General features: G+C 44.3%; 1 protein-coding gene across 10 annotated transcripts in view; it reads left to right on the top strand.

Annotated features, from left to right (window-relative positions):
- Nucleotides 1-16,250, top strand: part of NBR1 (NBR1 autophagy cargo receptor) — a 657,239-nt gene that overhangs the window by 488,810 nt on the left and 152,179 nt on the right. For 7 of the 10 annotated variants that reach the window (XM_078645308.1, XM_078645311.1, XM_078645312.1 and 4 more), the window contains one exon: nucleotides 1,266-1,357. In XM_078645308.1, coding sequence (XP_078501434.1) covers nucleotides 1,266-1,357 — 92 coding nt within the window. The remainder of the gene's footprint in view (nucleotides 1-1,265; nucleotides 1,358-16,250) is intronic. The other 3 variants (XM_078645309.1, XM_078645307.1, XM_078645304.1) reach the window with 1 other exon arrangement.

Genomic DNA, 16,250 nt, shown 5'->3' with positions numbered 1-16,250 from the left:
AATGAGGAATGCTATTGAGTTTTTAGTCCATTCTGGTGCACTGTTGTCTTATTCCCAGGAACTAAAACACAAATATTTATCATTTCGTGCTTTATGTGGAATCAAAGAAAGAGTCATCCCAACTGTGTCCCTTAGCTGTTGGTTCTCAACCCAATGGGCTAGGAATGCTGAGAGGGCCTTTTCACAGAAGTTCACATGGGAAGGAAAGAGCGAGCGCACATGACCCAAAGACTCACTGAAGAAGTATTGTATGGTGAACTACAATAAGATTAATTTGCAAAAATCTATTTGCACCTCATATACACTATAAGTACACTGTCTATATACCATGTTCTTTCAGTGCAGAAAGCAAGCAATAATAAAAGCAAAACGTTCCATAAACACCAGAAAAACACATTTTCTGTTGTTTTTAGTGGCGCAAAGATGTGTAACCACTGATAACTGTTTTTTAAGATATTGAAAACACTGACAAAACCCCACCAGAATTTACCAAAAATAGAAACTGAAAACAGGAAAGCCTACCCATATTTTATTAACTTGATGCGACGGCAGAGCCAGTTCTTACTTCGATCCGGTTTCCTGGAACAGCTTACCTCTTCATGTCCGTCTTTGGACTGAATATCGCAAATTCAGGAACATGATCAAATCATTTCTATTTTAACTGAATTCACTTCTTACTGTCTGTAGCGCTGAGATACCCCTCTGGGTGAGTCATGTGCTATAATAAATTTAATCAACATAGCAAACCTATCATAGGGTTGTGTCTCCTTGAGTGCAGGTGCAAATACTCAGGAGTCTGGAAGGTTTGTGAACGCAGATGCAGTTGTTGAAGTATGCTGGGCAAGAGTTATGTAGTTCCTTGAAAGAGTGAGTGAGGAGTTTGAATTGTGCTAATTTGTGAATGGGGAGCCAGTGGAGCTCATTCATGTGTGGTGTGATGTGAGTGCCGCGTAGGTTGTTGTCAGTTATTCTGGCCGCCAAGTTCTGAATGGTCTGCAGCCTTCTCGTGAGTTTTTTGTTGGTCCCAGCATAGACAGTGTTTCTGTAGTCCAGCTTACTTGTGACCAGAACGTGCTTGATGGTTTTCCGGATGCTGATTGAGAGCCACCCAAAGTATATATTACGTGCTGCATTACATTTTACAGAGGTTCTGCTTTATAAGCAACAGAAAGACATTTATTTAATTTAACGCAGAATTGTATATTTAAGAAAATTCATGTAGCTTTTCCCGAATAACCATTATCGCATTAAACTGTTCCCTTCAGCAGTCATACAGAGCTTCAAAATAGTAAACAGCCTACGCATGATTTGGAAGCAGCAGAAGGATCAGATTCTACAGCCAATCAAATTAAAGAAGGTACAGTGTTTTTATTTTTTTGTCTGTTTGTCGGGACTCTGGTAGCACATGCTATCCTTTATAACTATACACAGTACCAATATCTCAAAATGTTGGCATGGTCGTTTAAAGTTAATTCCTATACAGTGTTTTCAAAACCTAAACAAGAAACTGTATCATTCCATTACATTATAGCTGTAATGCTCAAGCATGAAGAATTTTCTGAGACATACTGATTTTCAACCAGTTGGAATCCTATATTTTTTATTGTATCACTCAAACCCCACGAAGGCATTACACATCTGTAATATGTTGCAAACCCAAAGAATATTTGTTTTTAAATTTCACCAGATTTCAAGTTTTATATATATATATGTAAATATATATATATATAACAACAGAAACCTGGTTTTAAAAAGTGTACTAAATGTAAGGCTTGCCAACACGGCATGAACCATACAGATTTTAGAATTTTTTTTAACAAAACTGTAACCATTAGAAGCATTTTGACTTGTAAAAGTAGGGTTTTTTTTGTTTGTTTTTTTTAGTCCTCATATAATGCCACCAGCAATATGACTCTAGAAAGGCTTTCTCCGGGCCACCACCTCAGACTTAATTGTTCCCGCCCTGGAGTCTGCAAGTAGCCAACGGAGGTCACCCAGAGGTAGGTCGTTTCCCATCCCACTCCCGTTTGCGGTGATTCTTGCCCTGCGGGAGGATAGGACCAAAAGAACCTCTGGCATAATCATCGGGCTCGGTTCCGAATTAGCTCTCAGACCATGCCGTCAGTGGAGACCATACCCTACTTGCCCTTTCTCCGCCACACGACAAATCCAAACCACTCACCACCATAATGTTTCTAAGGCAGTCCGCAAATCTCGAAGGACTGGCGGACTTCCATTCCCTACATATTTCCCTTCTAGCAATGACAAGAACATAAAACATCAATTGTGTAATATTATCTCTGATATCATAGTCTTGAGGGAGGAACTAGCAACCTCCTCCCAGTAAGTTTCCAATACAGGACACTCCGCAAACATATGCCTATCATCGGCTGCTACTGTCTTACATCTGGGACATAGGTATTCATCTACCGAGATCTTTGAGAGCTTTGATGGAGTCCAATATGCCCTATACGCTGTATAAACATGGTTCCTCCTTAGATTAGAGGGCTTTATAACATTCTGTGAGAGAACAAAAGAATCCGTCCATAATTTTACCATTTCCCCCGAATCCTCAGTTATTAAGTCCCCCCAGAGTTTAACTATTTCTGCTCCCAAATTATCTTTCTCGTATAACATTATAGTGTACCAGTGTGATATCTCACCCTTCCAGCCCCCTCCCCTGTTAACATGCTCCAACATTACAACCTCTCTTGTATTTCCCCCACGTTGCTCTTCCCACCATGAAGACAGCTGATAAAACTTAAACCTTGAAATAGCACCTCCTGTGAGGTTAAGAAGAGATTCCCAACTTAATAATTCTCCGTGATTACACAGGTCACCCCACTGCAAGAAACCTGCAACTTTCAATGGAATAGCTAACCTATCCAAATAGCATTCTGGGGTACCTGGAGAATCCCAAATGGGGGCCAGATGATGTTAGTAGGGAATATCAAAGATTCTTCGCATCGCCTGCCATACAACGAGCGCAGTCTTCAGGACCTTCAAACGAACCTTCTTAAAAAATTTCTGGTCTCCAAATTTAAACAAAAAAAAATCTAAGCCTTTTGGCAAGTCTGTGAGCATAGCTTGAAAAAGTTTACCATGGGATGACGAGTCCAATTTATTTGCCAGGAGCCTAAAATTTTTGAACTGAAAAGCATAACAGTAAAAAAGTAAATCTGGTAGAGCCAATCCTCCTAATTTCAAACCCCTCCTCAATTTTCTCCATGCTATTCTAGGGGATTTAGTAGCCCATATAAATGAGCCTATCTGACCTTGGAGATTAGCTATATATCCTTTTTATCAAAACCGAGAGGAATTGAATTAAATAAGAAAGTTAACTTTGGTAAAATAATCATCTTAACCAAATTCACTCTGCCATAGATATTAAAAGGCAGAGCGTTCCATCTAGTCAAGAGTTTCTTAACTTCTTTTAATACTATATTCCAACTGACCTTCACTACCTCATCCAAGGCTTGAGTGATATGAATCCCCAAATATCTTATTTTTGTTTTCGCCTCTAATATGGGGGACGGGCAATTCCAACACATGATGTCGGTTTTATCTTGGTTTATTCCGTACCCTGACACTGTACCAAAATCTTTGGCCAATTCTATTAAGCGTGGGATAGCCTCATCAGGGTTTGACGTATAAAGTAAAAGGTCGTCGGCATATAGTGCCGTCTTAAGCTCCAAATTTCCCAACACAAATGGTAAAATATTAAGGTCAGATCTTATGGAACAAACAAAAGGCTCTATGTAAATATCAAAGAGAAGAGGTGACAGGGGACAGCCCTGTCTTGTTCCTCTTGAAATATGTAGCCAATCTGTTAGACTTCCGTTAACTAAAACTTTAGCCCTAGGCCGTCTATATAGAGTCTCAATCCCCTTGATAAATGTGTCCGGAAATCCGAATTTTTCCATGGTTTTCCACAGAAACCTCCAATTGACTTGATCGAAGGCTTTTGCAGCGTCAATCGCGACGATAGCCAGTGGAAGCCCGTTCTTAGTTGCAAAGTCTATGGCCCCTATAACCTGATATGGTAGTTCATTTAATTGGCGTCCAGGTATAAAACCTCTCTGATCTGAGTGTATGATGGATTTAATTACTTTTGCGAGTCTAGTCGAAAGAATGCCGGAATATATTTTGGAATCTGAATTAAGGAGCGAGATAGGCCTGTATGAAGCTATTCTTTTTGGATCCTTGTTAGGTTTTGCCAGCAATGTTATTGTTGCCTCAGCCCAAGTATCAGGAATACAATCCGCCTCTATGAGAATCCTATTAAATGATTAAACAAGTGGGCCTACTACCTCCTCTACGTTATCCTTGTAAACTTCGGTCGGCAGCCCATCAGGGCCTGCCGCTTTGTTTCTAGTAATTTTTTTCAATTGGGTCCTCACCTCTCCCTCCGTTATAGCTTTAACTAGGTAAAGTTTATCAGATTCGCTCAACTGTGGCAATTCTTTCTCTACCCACCAATTTTCCAATACATCTTCACTAGGCATATCTTGTTCTTTGTACAGTTCCTCCATAAACCCTCTTGCTTCATCCCTTATTTCGGAGTCCTCTGTTAGCTTTGACCCTGTTTCCTCCTGAATTAACGACATAATATTATTTCTGCTTCTCTCAGATCTAGCCTTCAATGCGAGGAGCGAGCCGCATTTTTCCCCATATTCGAAATTACGAAGCTTGCTCACCTCCCACCTGTCCCTGTTAATTTTATCAGTACGAGTCTTAAGACGTGCCTGTATCTCGCCCAGTTCCTTTTCTAATACCTGGATCTTACCTCTGTCATTTAACGCTGCCTGTTGGAGTTGCTGTTCCTTATTTTTAATCTCTTCTAGATCGTGGATGTCTATTTCTTTTCTACGTTTTATTATCGAAACCTTCTGTGTCTTAAAGACCCCCCCTTAAGAAGGATTTTGATGCATCCCAAACAATACGCTCTGAAGCTGTCCCAACGTTAAACCGAAAGAATTCAGAGAGACTTTCTTTGATTTTTAAATTAACTTTTTCGTCTAATAGCATTGTTTTATCCAGGGTCCACCGCCGCACTGTATAGTTAATTTTGAAATTCATTTCCAACTCCACCACAGAGTGGTCTGACAAACCTACTGGCATATAAGATACAGACACTATGTCTGAAAGAAAAGTTTGATCTATCAGAAAAAAAACAGTTCTGGAATTTTTTTATATTTTTTGCTAAAAAAGGAGTACTCTCTATGATTACCATGCTTAGTTCTCCAGACATCCACTAAAACAAATTCTTTAATAATACTATTTAGTGCTGAGATGGATTTATTGGGGGGATTATATTTCACCTTCGAGGTGCGGTCTAGATCTTGGTCAAACACTAAGTTAGAATCTCCACCTAGTATGACTGGCACTGTATACTGTGTCAAATACTCCTGTAGCTTCTGAAGAAACACTGCGTTATCTTCGTTAGGGCCATAGTACACAGCGCAAAGAAAAGTAAAACCTCCAACAGACAGTACTGCTGCCAACCACCTTCCCGACTGCTCCGTACCCCAGCTGGTCACCCTTATCCCTTTATGTGCCCGTACTATGATGGCTACACCTCTATTTGACCCTTTCTGATTAGAGCACAGGACTTCCTGGACCCAATTATATCTGGTAAAGATTTGCGCACACTCCTTCGACTCTAAATGTGTTTCCTGCAAAAGATACAAGAATGCTTCAGAATTCCTGAGAAACTCGCATATTCTCTGTTGTTTTTTCTGGATTCCCAATCCATTTACATTCCATGATAGGATTCTAGTACTCGATGCCATATATATATTGATAGAATAATGATCTTTTGACTAATAATTGTATAGACTTGTAGTGATATTCCAAACCTTTACAACATAAAATTCTGGCATATGAGGACATTTTTTTTATTTTTACCCCTTTCCCCCCCCCCCTTGGAACTTCACCTCCCCCCACCCCCCGAGGAACCCTCCCTTCACTTCACAATTGGCGTATACGACGCCCTAGGGAGCTCCCAGCCCAGAGCACATCCAGTAGAATTTATCCCCACCCACTTTAGTTCTATTTTTAATGCTTATACACCTTGACTTCTTTTATTATTTTTTTTTTTTTTACTAGACCTATACAGCACCTATAGCTTGCGTCCCTTACTTCCTTCCCCCATTTTTTTTAATTTTTTTTCACTTTCTAAGTTTCTCTAGTTTTTTCCCTACTTCCCTTCACCACCTTGCCCCTCCGTCTATCGCTCCCTCCCGCCAAAAGATAATTACATTCTAAATGAACTTATTACCCTACTATTTTCTCATCCCCACCAACAATTCATCTACATCCTCTGGGTAATTACAGTTATGCATTTTGTTGTTCCACATGGTCTTTAGTAGTGCGGGGAACTTCATTTGAACCTGTGCGCCCAATGATCGGAGTCCGGGCATCCTAGAACCCAACTCCCATTGCCTCTGCGCAGTCTTCCCCCCATATCTGATCTAATTTGATAGGGATTAGCACGGTAATGGAGAGAAGAACGTGCAAGACATCTACTAAGGATAAGTTCCTTAACCGCATACGTTTGAAAATAGACAAGTATTTTTCTCGGAGCCTTGCGGTCTGGATGCAGTCTGAAGGGGTCTCGGTGCACACGCTGTATCTCGGCTTCCAGGTCTATGTCAGGTCTGTCTTTTAGTACATCCTCCCGTAACAGACGGCATACAAAACCCTTAATATCCTCCACTTCTGCGCCCTCTGTAATTTTCAGAATTCGTAGATTATTCCGTCTACTCTGCATTTCCAGCCGTTCCATGTCCATAACTAATTTACGATTTTGAACTTTAAGGGCCTCGATATCCTTAGTGTTCTCCACTGATATTTCTGACAATGAGGTAACCTTTCCCTCTAACACACCGGTACGAGCCGCTATACCCTCAATTTTTGCCTCCAAAATGTCAAATCTGTCATGGAGCCCTCTTTGGTAGTTCTCCGATGTGGCAAATTTCTCTATCAGATCCTCCCTCAGTGAGTAGAACAGTTGACCATGCCTGTCCTCCTCCACTCCTCCTGCCGCTACATCTTTGACCTCTCTATTCAAACACGGATTACTTTGAGCTGTACTAATTGTATAACTAGTGGAGGGGAGGGGAGAATACATGGGAAAATTATGTGAAGCTACAGGGAGGGGATTCGAAGGGGTCGGTAGTACTGGCAATGGTGTAGACGGATCAGTTAATGCGACCGGGGTTAAATTTCCCCCTTCCACGGCTGGAGTTGAAGCTAAAGAATTAGAAAAATTAGAAGAAATGGCCCTGTTCCCCTCCCCCCCCCCCTCTGTCAATGAGGCAGATGCAAATGGTGTCAGTGACATTGGAGCAAGTATTCCTGGGGTAACAGTTTGAGGTACAGTGATAGGTACTACTCTCCCCTCTAACACGGGGTTTAAAGCTGGAGTAACTACCATGGCTAGGGGAGCAGGGGGGAAGGCTGAAACAACTGCTGTACCTGCTGTAACTGGAGGGGCAGGGGGAGCGGACGGAGCAGGGGCAGGGAGCCCTGGGGGAACTGAAAAAACCAATATCTCTAGCTCCCCAACCTTGGAAATGGGAGCAAAGTCCTGTTCTGGGTTACATACTGATCCCTTTGGGATTGTCTGATTTTCCCCGCTCTCACAAGGTATACTTTCCAGCACAGAATACCTGTTCTCCAGCGGCAAAAGAGACAAGGCAGATAATACAGGTGTAGGTGAGGGGTTGGGGGTTACCTTAGTTTGGTCAACTTTAGTTTGATCAGCTACAACTGTCTTAATTGTCTTTATTTTTATGTTGGCCTTAGTATTATCCTTGGTGCCAGCCCCAGTGCTGGTGTTTGTGTTAACGGCTTTATCCGCTGACTCCCCATCTTTAACTGCTTGCTCCATAATCTTGAAAAAGCTTTTAAGTGAGGGCGTACTCCTCTGAGCCTGAAACTGCTTATTCCCCCTGACTGCCCCTGTTTTCCTAGGACCCCCTCTCTTCCTCTGCTTAGGAGATATCGGTATTGGTCCTCTCTTTTCGCTTGAATCCCCTGAGTCCCAAAGTCCCTGTTACCTAAGTGCCTGCTTGGACCTTAACTGATATCTATTTCTAATCTCTCCCGAATGTCCAGCACTTTCACCAGAGACTACACTCTCTGTCAGGTTCGATGTAACGTTAGGGGCTACTACTGTACTGGAAGGCAGGAGGACAAGGTCAGTACCCACAGTCACAGACACAATCCCGGCTTCGGTGTCGGCTTGACCCGACCCCGCAGCTTCAGACGATATGGGCTTCAAACCCTCTACCTCCATGCAAGCCCCCCCCTCCTGGGGCCTCTTACCGGCAATTGTTGTACTTTTCTCGATAGTAGAAAGCCCCCGACACATTGGGCCTTTCACGCGTTGTATTAGCGCACCTCTTGTCCGCTGCCAATGCCCAATGTAGAAGCCACAGCTACCACAGTCTCTACCACTGCCCCAAATACGAGCCTCCCGCAGCCGGTCACCTGATTTTACCGACTGTAACGGGCCACTTGAATGGGGAATGCAGCGTCCTCCTCCCGAAGCTCTCCACTGCTCGAATTCCTGCGTGAGCCGCGTCAGCATCTCCGGAACCGCAACTACAGGGTCCTAGTGCCCCGGAGCGCCTCCATAGAATCTCACGAAACGTCGAAGGAAAAAAGAAAACCAAAACAAGAGTTTATTCTCCAAACTTAATATGAAGAAAAGAAGTACTCATATCCTCACCGTTCGTAGTATTAATATCCGTCCTCTACATGGGGAAACGACCTCTCAGAAACTGCATTGTGCTATCTTGGGCGAGGAGCTCTGCAGCAGCCGTTAGCCTGCCGCCGCCATGTTCCTCATCTCCCCCTGGTTTGCAGTCTTCAGACTTGTAAAAGTCGTTTTGTTGTGTATTTACTACAGTGCCCCTGTCCAAAAATATATATAGGTAGCACCACTCTGCCTGTGCATCAACGAATCCAACAACACAGGCGAGCGATTGTTAATCAAGACAGAACATATCCTATTGCTAGACATTTTTTACATGTTATGGGAAATGGCTCTCATGTGGTACACTGGCTTGCACAGGCGCTCCTCACTCATTCACAGTTTTCTTCCCAGAAACTGCGGGACAAACGGGAGGAGGACAGGGGGCGAGCGTGGACGGATAAGGAATGGGCAATGGTGTTGGCCGGCGCCACAAATGTTCCGCGCAACTCCCGCTTCAAGCTTATACAGTTCTATATCATTCAACGCGCGTATTTGTCACCCGATAAGATTAATCGTTATTTCCAACTTACAACATCTGCATGCCCACGATGTACGCTTGTAGCTGCAGACCTCTTACACATGCTATGGTCATGCCCCTTGCTGCAAACATAACGGCTTCTCTGGGGGAGAGTGTCGGGGAGGTATTGCAGCACACATGGGAGGTATGCATATTGGGTGTATACAGAAGGATGAAACATACGAAAGTCTCTGCCAGGTTTTGGGATCTTGGGCTCATTACGGCGAAAAGATTAATCACCAAGCGCTGGAAAAATAGTGAACGCCCCCGAGTGGCACAGTGGCGCAGCTCCTTTGACAACTGGGCGAGAGCGGAGAGCACAACACTGCACAGGGAAGAAACAGCGGGATTAAGGAAATACCCCATAGCACAGTCTTGGGATGACACTCTAAAGGCCTTTCACCATGCATGTCATAGGCTCAGCATTCCATAAACACACCATAGCCGATCCTACCGGAGAGAGTGGCAGTGCTGGTGGCGGTGGCCCCCGAGATACCCCTGCATGTCCCGCATCCATATGCGAGCCGCCTCTATTAGGTCATACTGGAGAGCCGCTATTCCGAGTACCGGACGCTCTGCTCCCGATATGCCGCAGGCGGATCATAGTCGTTGCATGATCTATTGTCCCTTCCACCTCCCATGCTAGTCCTGCCTTTGCGATGTCTACACACCTCCTAGCCCCCACACGGTACATACCACACGAGCGATGTCTTACACTAACGATAACACATGATTGAATTTTCAATTATGGACCCGCTTTTTAGGGCTCGGCCTACGTCACCACTTCGTCAGAAGTGGGGCGGAGCTCCGAGCCGTTTTGTTATGGGGCTTCGAATAGTGTAGCAAAAATTCCTCAGTGCGCGAGATTTTTCAGTAGTTATTTTTGCAATCTGCATGGTAATTGGTCCTCGCGGTGCTGTGTTTGTAGTAGCCTTGACGCAATAGGCCATATATATTTTAGGTTTGGCACTTCCTGCATTTTCTGTGCGGTTATGCGCAGGGGAGTGCAATAAATTTTCAATTACGAGCTGTCAGGGTGCCGCGGTAATAGAATCCAGATGGTCGGGGTGCGTTCACCAGTCTGCAGTGAGTTTGGTGGGCGCGCGTTCGTCTGCATTCTTTCATGTGTAAGTGTTGGCCTTAAAGAGCTGGCTTGGTCGTGCGATAAGAAGTAATTAAGACTAAACAGATGTTCCCTTCAGTTTTATGAGGGCAGGAGGGCTTTTGTTTCTGTCAATATAGTTTCGTTTCTGCATTTCAGTTACTAGCTTCACATGTTTTTAAAACTAAACATTTGTTGTCTTATGACTTACATTAGTGTGTTCTTAGAACCATCTATAGACACATAGGTCAGTCTAATACTGAAAGCATGTGGGAAACACATGCACAAGTATCACAACAACTTTGTGGCGCAGCTCTCCCTGTCAGTTTATATGTGTATCGCAGTGCTCTTAAACATTTATTTTGTTGTCCATTTACTGCAGCTAAAATGTTCGACAAACATTAAGTAGCCTATCCTGGCAGTCTAATACTGAAAACAGCATGTGGGAAACACATGCACAAGCATCACCACAACTTTGTGGCGCAGCTGTCCCTGTCAGTGTATATGTGTATCGCACTGCTCTTTAATATTTATTTTGTTGTCAATTCACTGCAGCTAAAATGTTCAACAAACATTAAGTAGCCTATCCTGGCAGTCTAATACTGAAAACAGCATGTGGGAAACACATGCACAAGTATCACCACAACTTTGTGGCGAAGCTGTCCCTGTCAGTGTATATGTGTATCGCAGTGCTCTTTAATATTTATTTTGTTGTCAATTTACTGCAGCTAAAATGTTCAACAAACATTAAGTAGCCTATCCTGGCAGTCTAATACTGAAAACAACATGTGGGAAACACATGCACAAGTATCACCACAACTTTGTGGCGAAGCTGTCCCTGTCAGTGTATATGTGTATCGCAGTGCTCTTTAATATTTATTTTGTTGTCAATTTACTGCAGCTAAAATGTTCAACAAACATTAAGTAGCCTATCCTGGCAGTCTAATACTGAAAACAACATGTGGGAAACACATGCACAAGCATCACAACAACTTTGTGGCGCAGCTGTCCCTGTCAGTGTATATGTGTATCGCAGTGCTCTTTAACACCTTAGGTGCTGCGCACGATCAACGGCCGACGGCACCACTACCTCCGTAGTGCTGCCGTTGAACGTTCGAACTGCACCTGCGCAATGGAACGTCCAGCACTGGAGCTGGACGTTCCATAGCAGCTAAGGTGTTAATATTTATTTTGTTGTCAATTTACTGCAGCTAAAATGTTTTTTTTTACATTTTAGTGCACATTAATAGTCTGAGCAGAGTTCACCTGAGTATGCAGGGTGAGCAGAGTGTGAGTATGCAGGGTGGGCAGAGTGTCAGTATGCAGGGTGATCACACTGAGTATGCAGGGTGAGCACTTTGAGTATGCAGGGTGAGCACACTGAGTATGCAGGGTGAGCACACTGAGTATGCAGGGTGAGCACACTGAGTATGCAGGGTGATCAGTAAGATTATGCAGGGTGATCAGTAAGAGTATGCAGGGTGATCAGTAGGAGTATGCAGGGTGATCAGTAGGAGTATGCAGGGTGATCAGTAGGAGTATGCAGGGTGATCAGTAGGAGTATGCAGGGTGATCAGTAGGAGTATGCAGGGCGATCAGTAGGAGTATGCAGGGCGAACAGTAGGAGTATGCAGGGCGAGCAGTATGAGTATGCAGGGCGAGCAGTATGAGTATGCAGGGCGAGCAGTATGAGTATGCAGGGTGAGCAGTATGAGTATGCAGGGTGATCAGTAGGAGTATGCAGGGTGAGCAGATTGTGAGTATGCAGGGTGAGCAGACTGTGAGTATGCAGGGTGAGCAGACTGTGAGTATGCAGGGTGAGCAGACTGTGAGTATGCAGGGTGAGCAGACTGTGAGTATGCAGGGTGAGCAGACTGTGAGTATGCAGGGTGAGCAGACTGAGTATGCAGGGTGAGCACACTGAGTATGCAGGGTGATCAGTAAGAGTATGCAGGGTGATCAGTAAGAGTATGCAGGGTGATCAGTAGGAGTATGCAGGGTGATCAGTATGAGTATGCAGGGTGATCAGTATGAGTATGCAGGGTGATCAGTATGAGTATGCAGGGTAAGCAGACTGTGAGTATGCAGGGTGAGCAGACTGAGTATGCAGGGTGAGCAGACTGTGAGTATGCAGGGTGAGCAGACTGTGAGTATGCAGGGTGAGCAGACTGTGAGTATGCAGGGTGAGCAGACTGTGAGTATGCAGGGTGAGCAGACTGTGAGTATGCAGGGTGATCAGTATGAGTATGCAGGGTGATCAGTATGAGTGTGCAGGGTGATCAGTAGGAGTATGCAGGGTGATCAGTAGGAGTATGCAGGGTGATCAGTAGGAGTATGCAGGGTGAGCAGTATGAGTATGCAGGGTGAGCAGTATGAGTATGCAGGGTGAGCACACTCAGTATGCAGGGTGATCAGTATAAGTATGCAGGGTGATCAGTATAAGTATGCAGGGTGATCAGTATGAGTATGCAGGGTGATCAGTATGAGTATGCAGGGTGATCAGTGGGAGTGTGCAGGGTGATCAGTGGGGGTGTGCAGGGTGATCAGTGGGAGTGTGCAGGGTGATCAGTGGGAGTGTGCAGGGTGATCAGTAGGAGTATGCAGGGTGAGCAGTAGGAGTATGCAGGGTGAGCAGTATGAGGATGTAGGGTGAGCAGTATGAGTATGCAGGGTGATCAGTATGAGTATGCAGGGTAAGCAAACTGTGAGTATGCAGGGTGAGCAGACTGTGAGTATGCAGGGTGAGCAGACTGTGAGTATGCAGGGTGAGCAGAGTGTGAGTATGCAGGGTGAGCAGAGTGTGAGTATGCAGGGTGAGCAGACTGTGAGTATGCAGGGTGATCAGTATGAGTATGCAGGGTGATCAGTATGAGTATGCAGGGTGATCAGTATGAGTATGCAGGGTGATCAGTATGAGTATGATCAGTATGAGTATGCAGGGTGAGCACACTTAGTATGCAGGGTGATCAGTATAAGTATGCAGGGTGATCAGTATGAGTATGCAGGGTGATCAGTATGAGTATGCAGGGTGATCAGTAGGAGTATTCAGGGTGAGCAGTATGAGTATGCAGGGTGAGCAGTATGAGTATGCAGGGTGAGCAGTATGAGTATGCAGGGGAGCAGTATGAGTATGCAGGGTGATCAGTATGAGTATGCAGGGTGAGCACACTCAGTATGCAGGGTGATCAGTATAAGTATGCAGGGTGATCAGTATGAGTATGCAGGGTGATCAGTATGAGTATGCAGGGTGATCAGTATGAGTATGCAGGGTAAGCAGACTGTGAGTATGCAGGGTGAGCAGACTGAGTATGCAGGGTGAGCAGACTGTGAGTATGCAGGGTGAGCAGACTGTGAGTATGCAGGGTGAGCAGACTGTGAGTATGCAGGGTGAGCAGACTGTGAGTATGCAGGGTGAGCACACTGAGTATGCAGGGTGAGCACACTGAGTATGCAGGGTGATCAGTATGAGTATGCAGGGTGATCAGTATGAGTGTGCAGGGTGATCAGTATGAGTGTGCAGGGTGATCAGTAGGAGTGTGCAGGGTGATCAGTAGGAGTGTGCAGGGTGATCAGTAGGAGTATGCAGGGTGAGCAGTATGAGTATGCAGGGTGAGCAGTATGAGTATGCAGGGTGAGCAGTCCATACACGCTTCCACCAACCACACACACCAACAGCCATCACTGCACAATTCCTACAGGCACACACATCCACCACACATCAATGCACACACCAATTGACAACGCATCCACCAATTAATATTGCACCTATCGCACTATTCTGCACTTTACCTTTTAAAGATAATGCGTTAAAGTGCATCATGCCACCATTGATAACATTCCAATACAACACACATATCTCCAACACACACCACATGCTTCCACTCCAAAACACATGCCTAAAACACATTGCCATTTACAATGCCATTATCTCAAACTCAGACAAACCCGAGCCCTAATGCATTCCTAATGCTTCTTACTTTATGTTTTGATTTTCTTTCTTGTTTAGTGTCCCACTGTTGTTTCGTTGGGAAATTGGTTTCAATGTTCTGAATATCGATATGTGCATATCTTATCTCTTGCCTTTACTTGGCTGTTGCTGCTGCATATTATCAATATTCCGAATTAAAACTGTATGTAGCTCCTTGTTGGCACTACACCTTGGACTTTCCTATACTGCATTGATCCTGGACAGGTCTTTCACACTTTTACCTTTTATTTGCTATTTTCCTTTCCTTCCCCTTCCCCAGAGGGGCAGGTCACTTTTATGATGAGTGACTTCTCAGAGGCTGCGCCCTCGGATAAGCATCTGCTGGATACAATAGAAAGCATGTAGATGTGCGCTGTGGCTAACTGTAGTCCATACGAATGTTCTAATACGGTTATGTGATGTAATGATAAAATGTCATTTCGGATGTTATGTATTGTGAGCAACATACCAGAAAAAGCAATAAAAGATATTCAAACAAAAAAAATCAAGGTCCAGGTCACTAAGGTTGATGACTGTATTGTTGGTAGCATAACTGTTCATATTCATTGATCTGCTTTGGTTTTCCCTTTCCCTCTTCTCACTCTCCAACTGCCTCTTGCGTTTCCGCCTTTGATTGCTGCGCCTGTTTCGTTTGGACCTTTGGTTTTCAACGGTATCCTCGGCCTCAGGGTTTGTCTCCGATCTTCTATCATAAACTCCAATTCCTCCGATGGGGTAAAACTGGCAGCATAATCAATTCCTTCATTTGTCATTATATCATAATCTGATTCCACACTGCTATTTATGGAACTTGCCTCCGTGTCAGTTAAAATACTAACATTCACTGTTGGCACTGATGTACTTGCTGTCTTGGGAAACCGAGCTTTTCTTTTTACATTGTCAAACTTTTGGAAAAAGTGAATATTCTCCCAGTTTCGTAGTCTTTTTTTATCCCTGGCGAATTTGAAAACCTTTCGCTCCTTGATTACATTTTCATGTTTTTCCATACGTTTTTTAATATTCTCTTTATCTTTCTTAATAAAATCTTGTTGTTCTAAAGTGCCGAGTTCTTGAATTATTGCCTCAATTTGTTTTACCTCCTCTGCCTTTTCTATTTCAGCGTATTTTATAAGAATGCATACCATGTACATTGATGCATCCAGAATGTTTGTGGCCCATTCCTGTAGCATTAGGGGGTTGGGGGTTTTCACAAGATGGAGCTATCAACACTCTCAACCCCCTCGGCACTCTCCCGGCTTCTTTATATTTCTGGAGGGACTTACACCACCATTTGGTTAATTCTGTTTTTTGTAATTTTTCTAATTTTTTCAATAAAGTTTTAGCATTGGTTTGTTTGTTATCTGCCTCCACAATGGCACCTTCCTTATTCCCAGTGATTGCAGGTAAATTTGAGAACAATGCATCCGCAATTGCCTCACGGTCATGAAGCACGTCTGCTGCTTCCGCCATTACAGTGTATTCAATTACAGGAACAGTTATGAACTTTAAACAAACGTTTGCCTGGGTATATTTTTCTCACCCCCAGTCGCTTTGTTGTCTTTCTCCTCTCCGTAACTCCTCACGCGGTATTAGTCTTTGCAGTTTATATAGCACAGCTGTTTACAACGGCGATATCGCTCACCTCGGACAAGCAGCCGTAGCCTGGAAAAAATCCTCCGATCCCTTCCGGCTCCCGCAGTACTTCCCTCAGGTCGCGTTGACGCCGTCTTCCACTGATGGAAACTTTCACTTGACTTCCGGGGGGCTGGCTCACTCTACTCCTTCCGAGTTAGCCAATTCACCGCAAAGCGGTATCCGCTGCTTTCGAGCCGACCAGCTTGTGAGGAAGGGTCCATTCAGCGGCGGCTGCAGCAGACAACCGCCGAAATGTATGAAAACA

Source organism: Lissotriton helveticus, chromosome 5_1 (assembly GCF_964261635.1).
Source record: "Lissotriton helveticus chromosome 5_1, aLisHel1.1, whole genome shotgun sequence".
In the NCBI taxonomy this organism is placed as follows: Eukaryota; Metazoa; Chordata; class Amphibia; order Caudata; family Salamandridae; genus Lissotriton; species Lissotriton helveticus.
The sequence above is the reverse complement of the archived record's forward strand: the minus strand, read 5'-3'. Positions and strand labels throughout refer to the sequence as shown.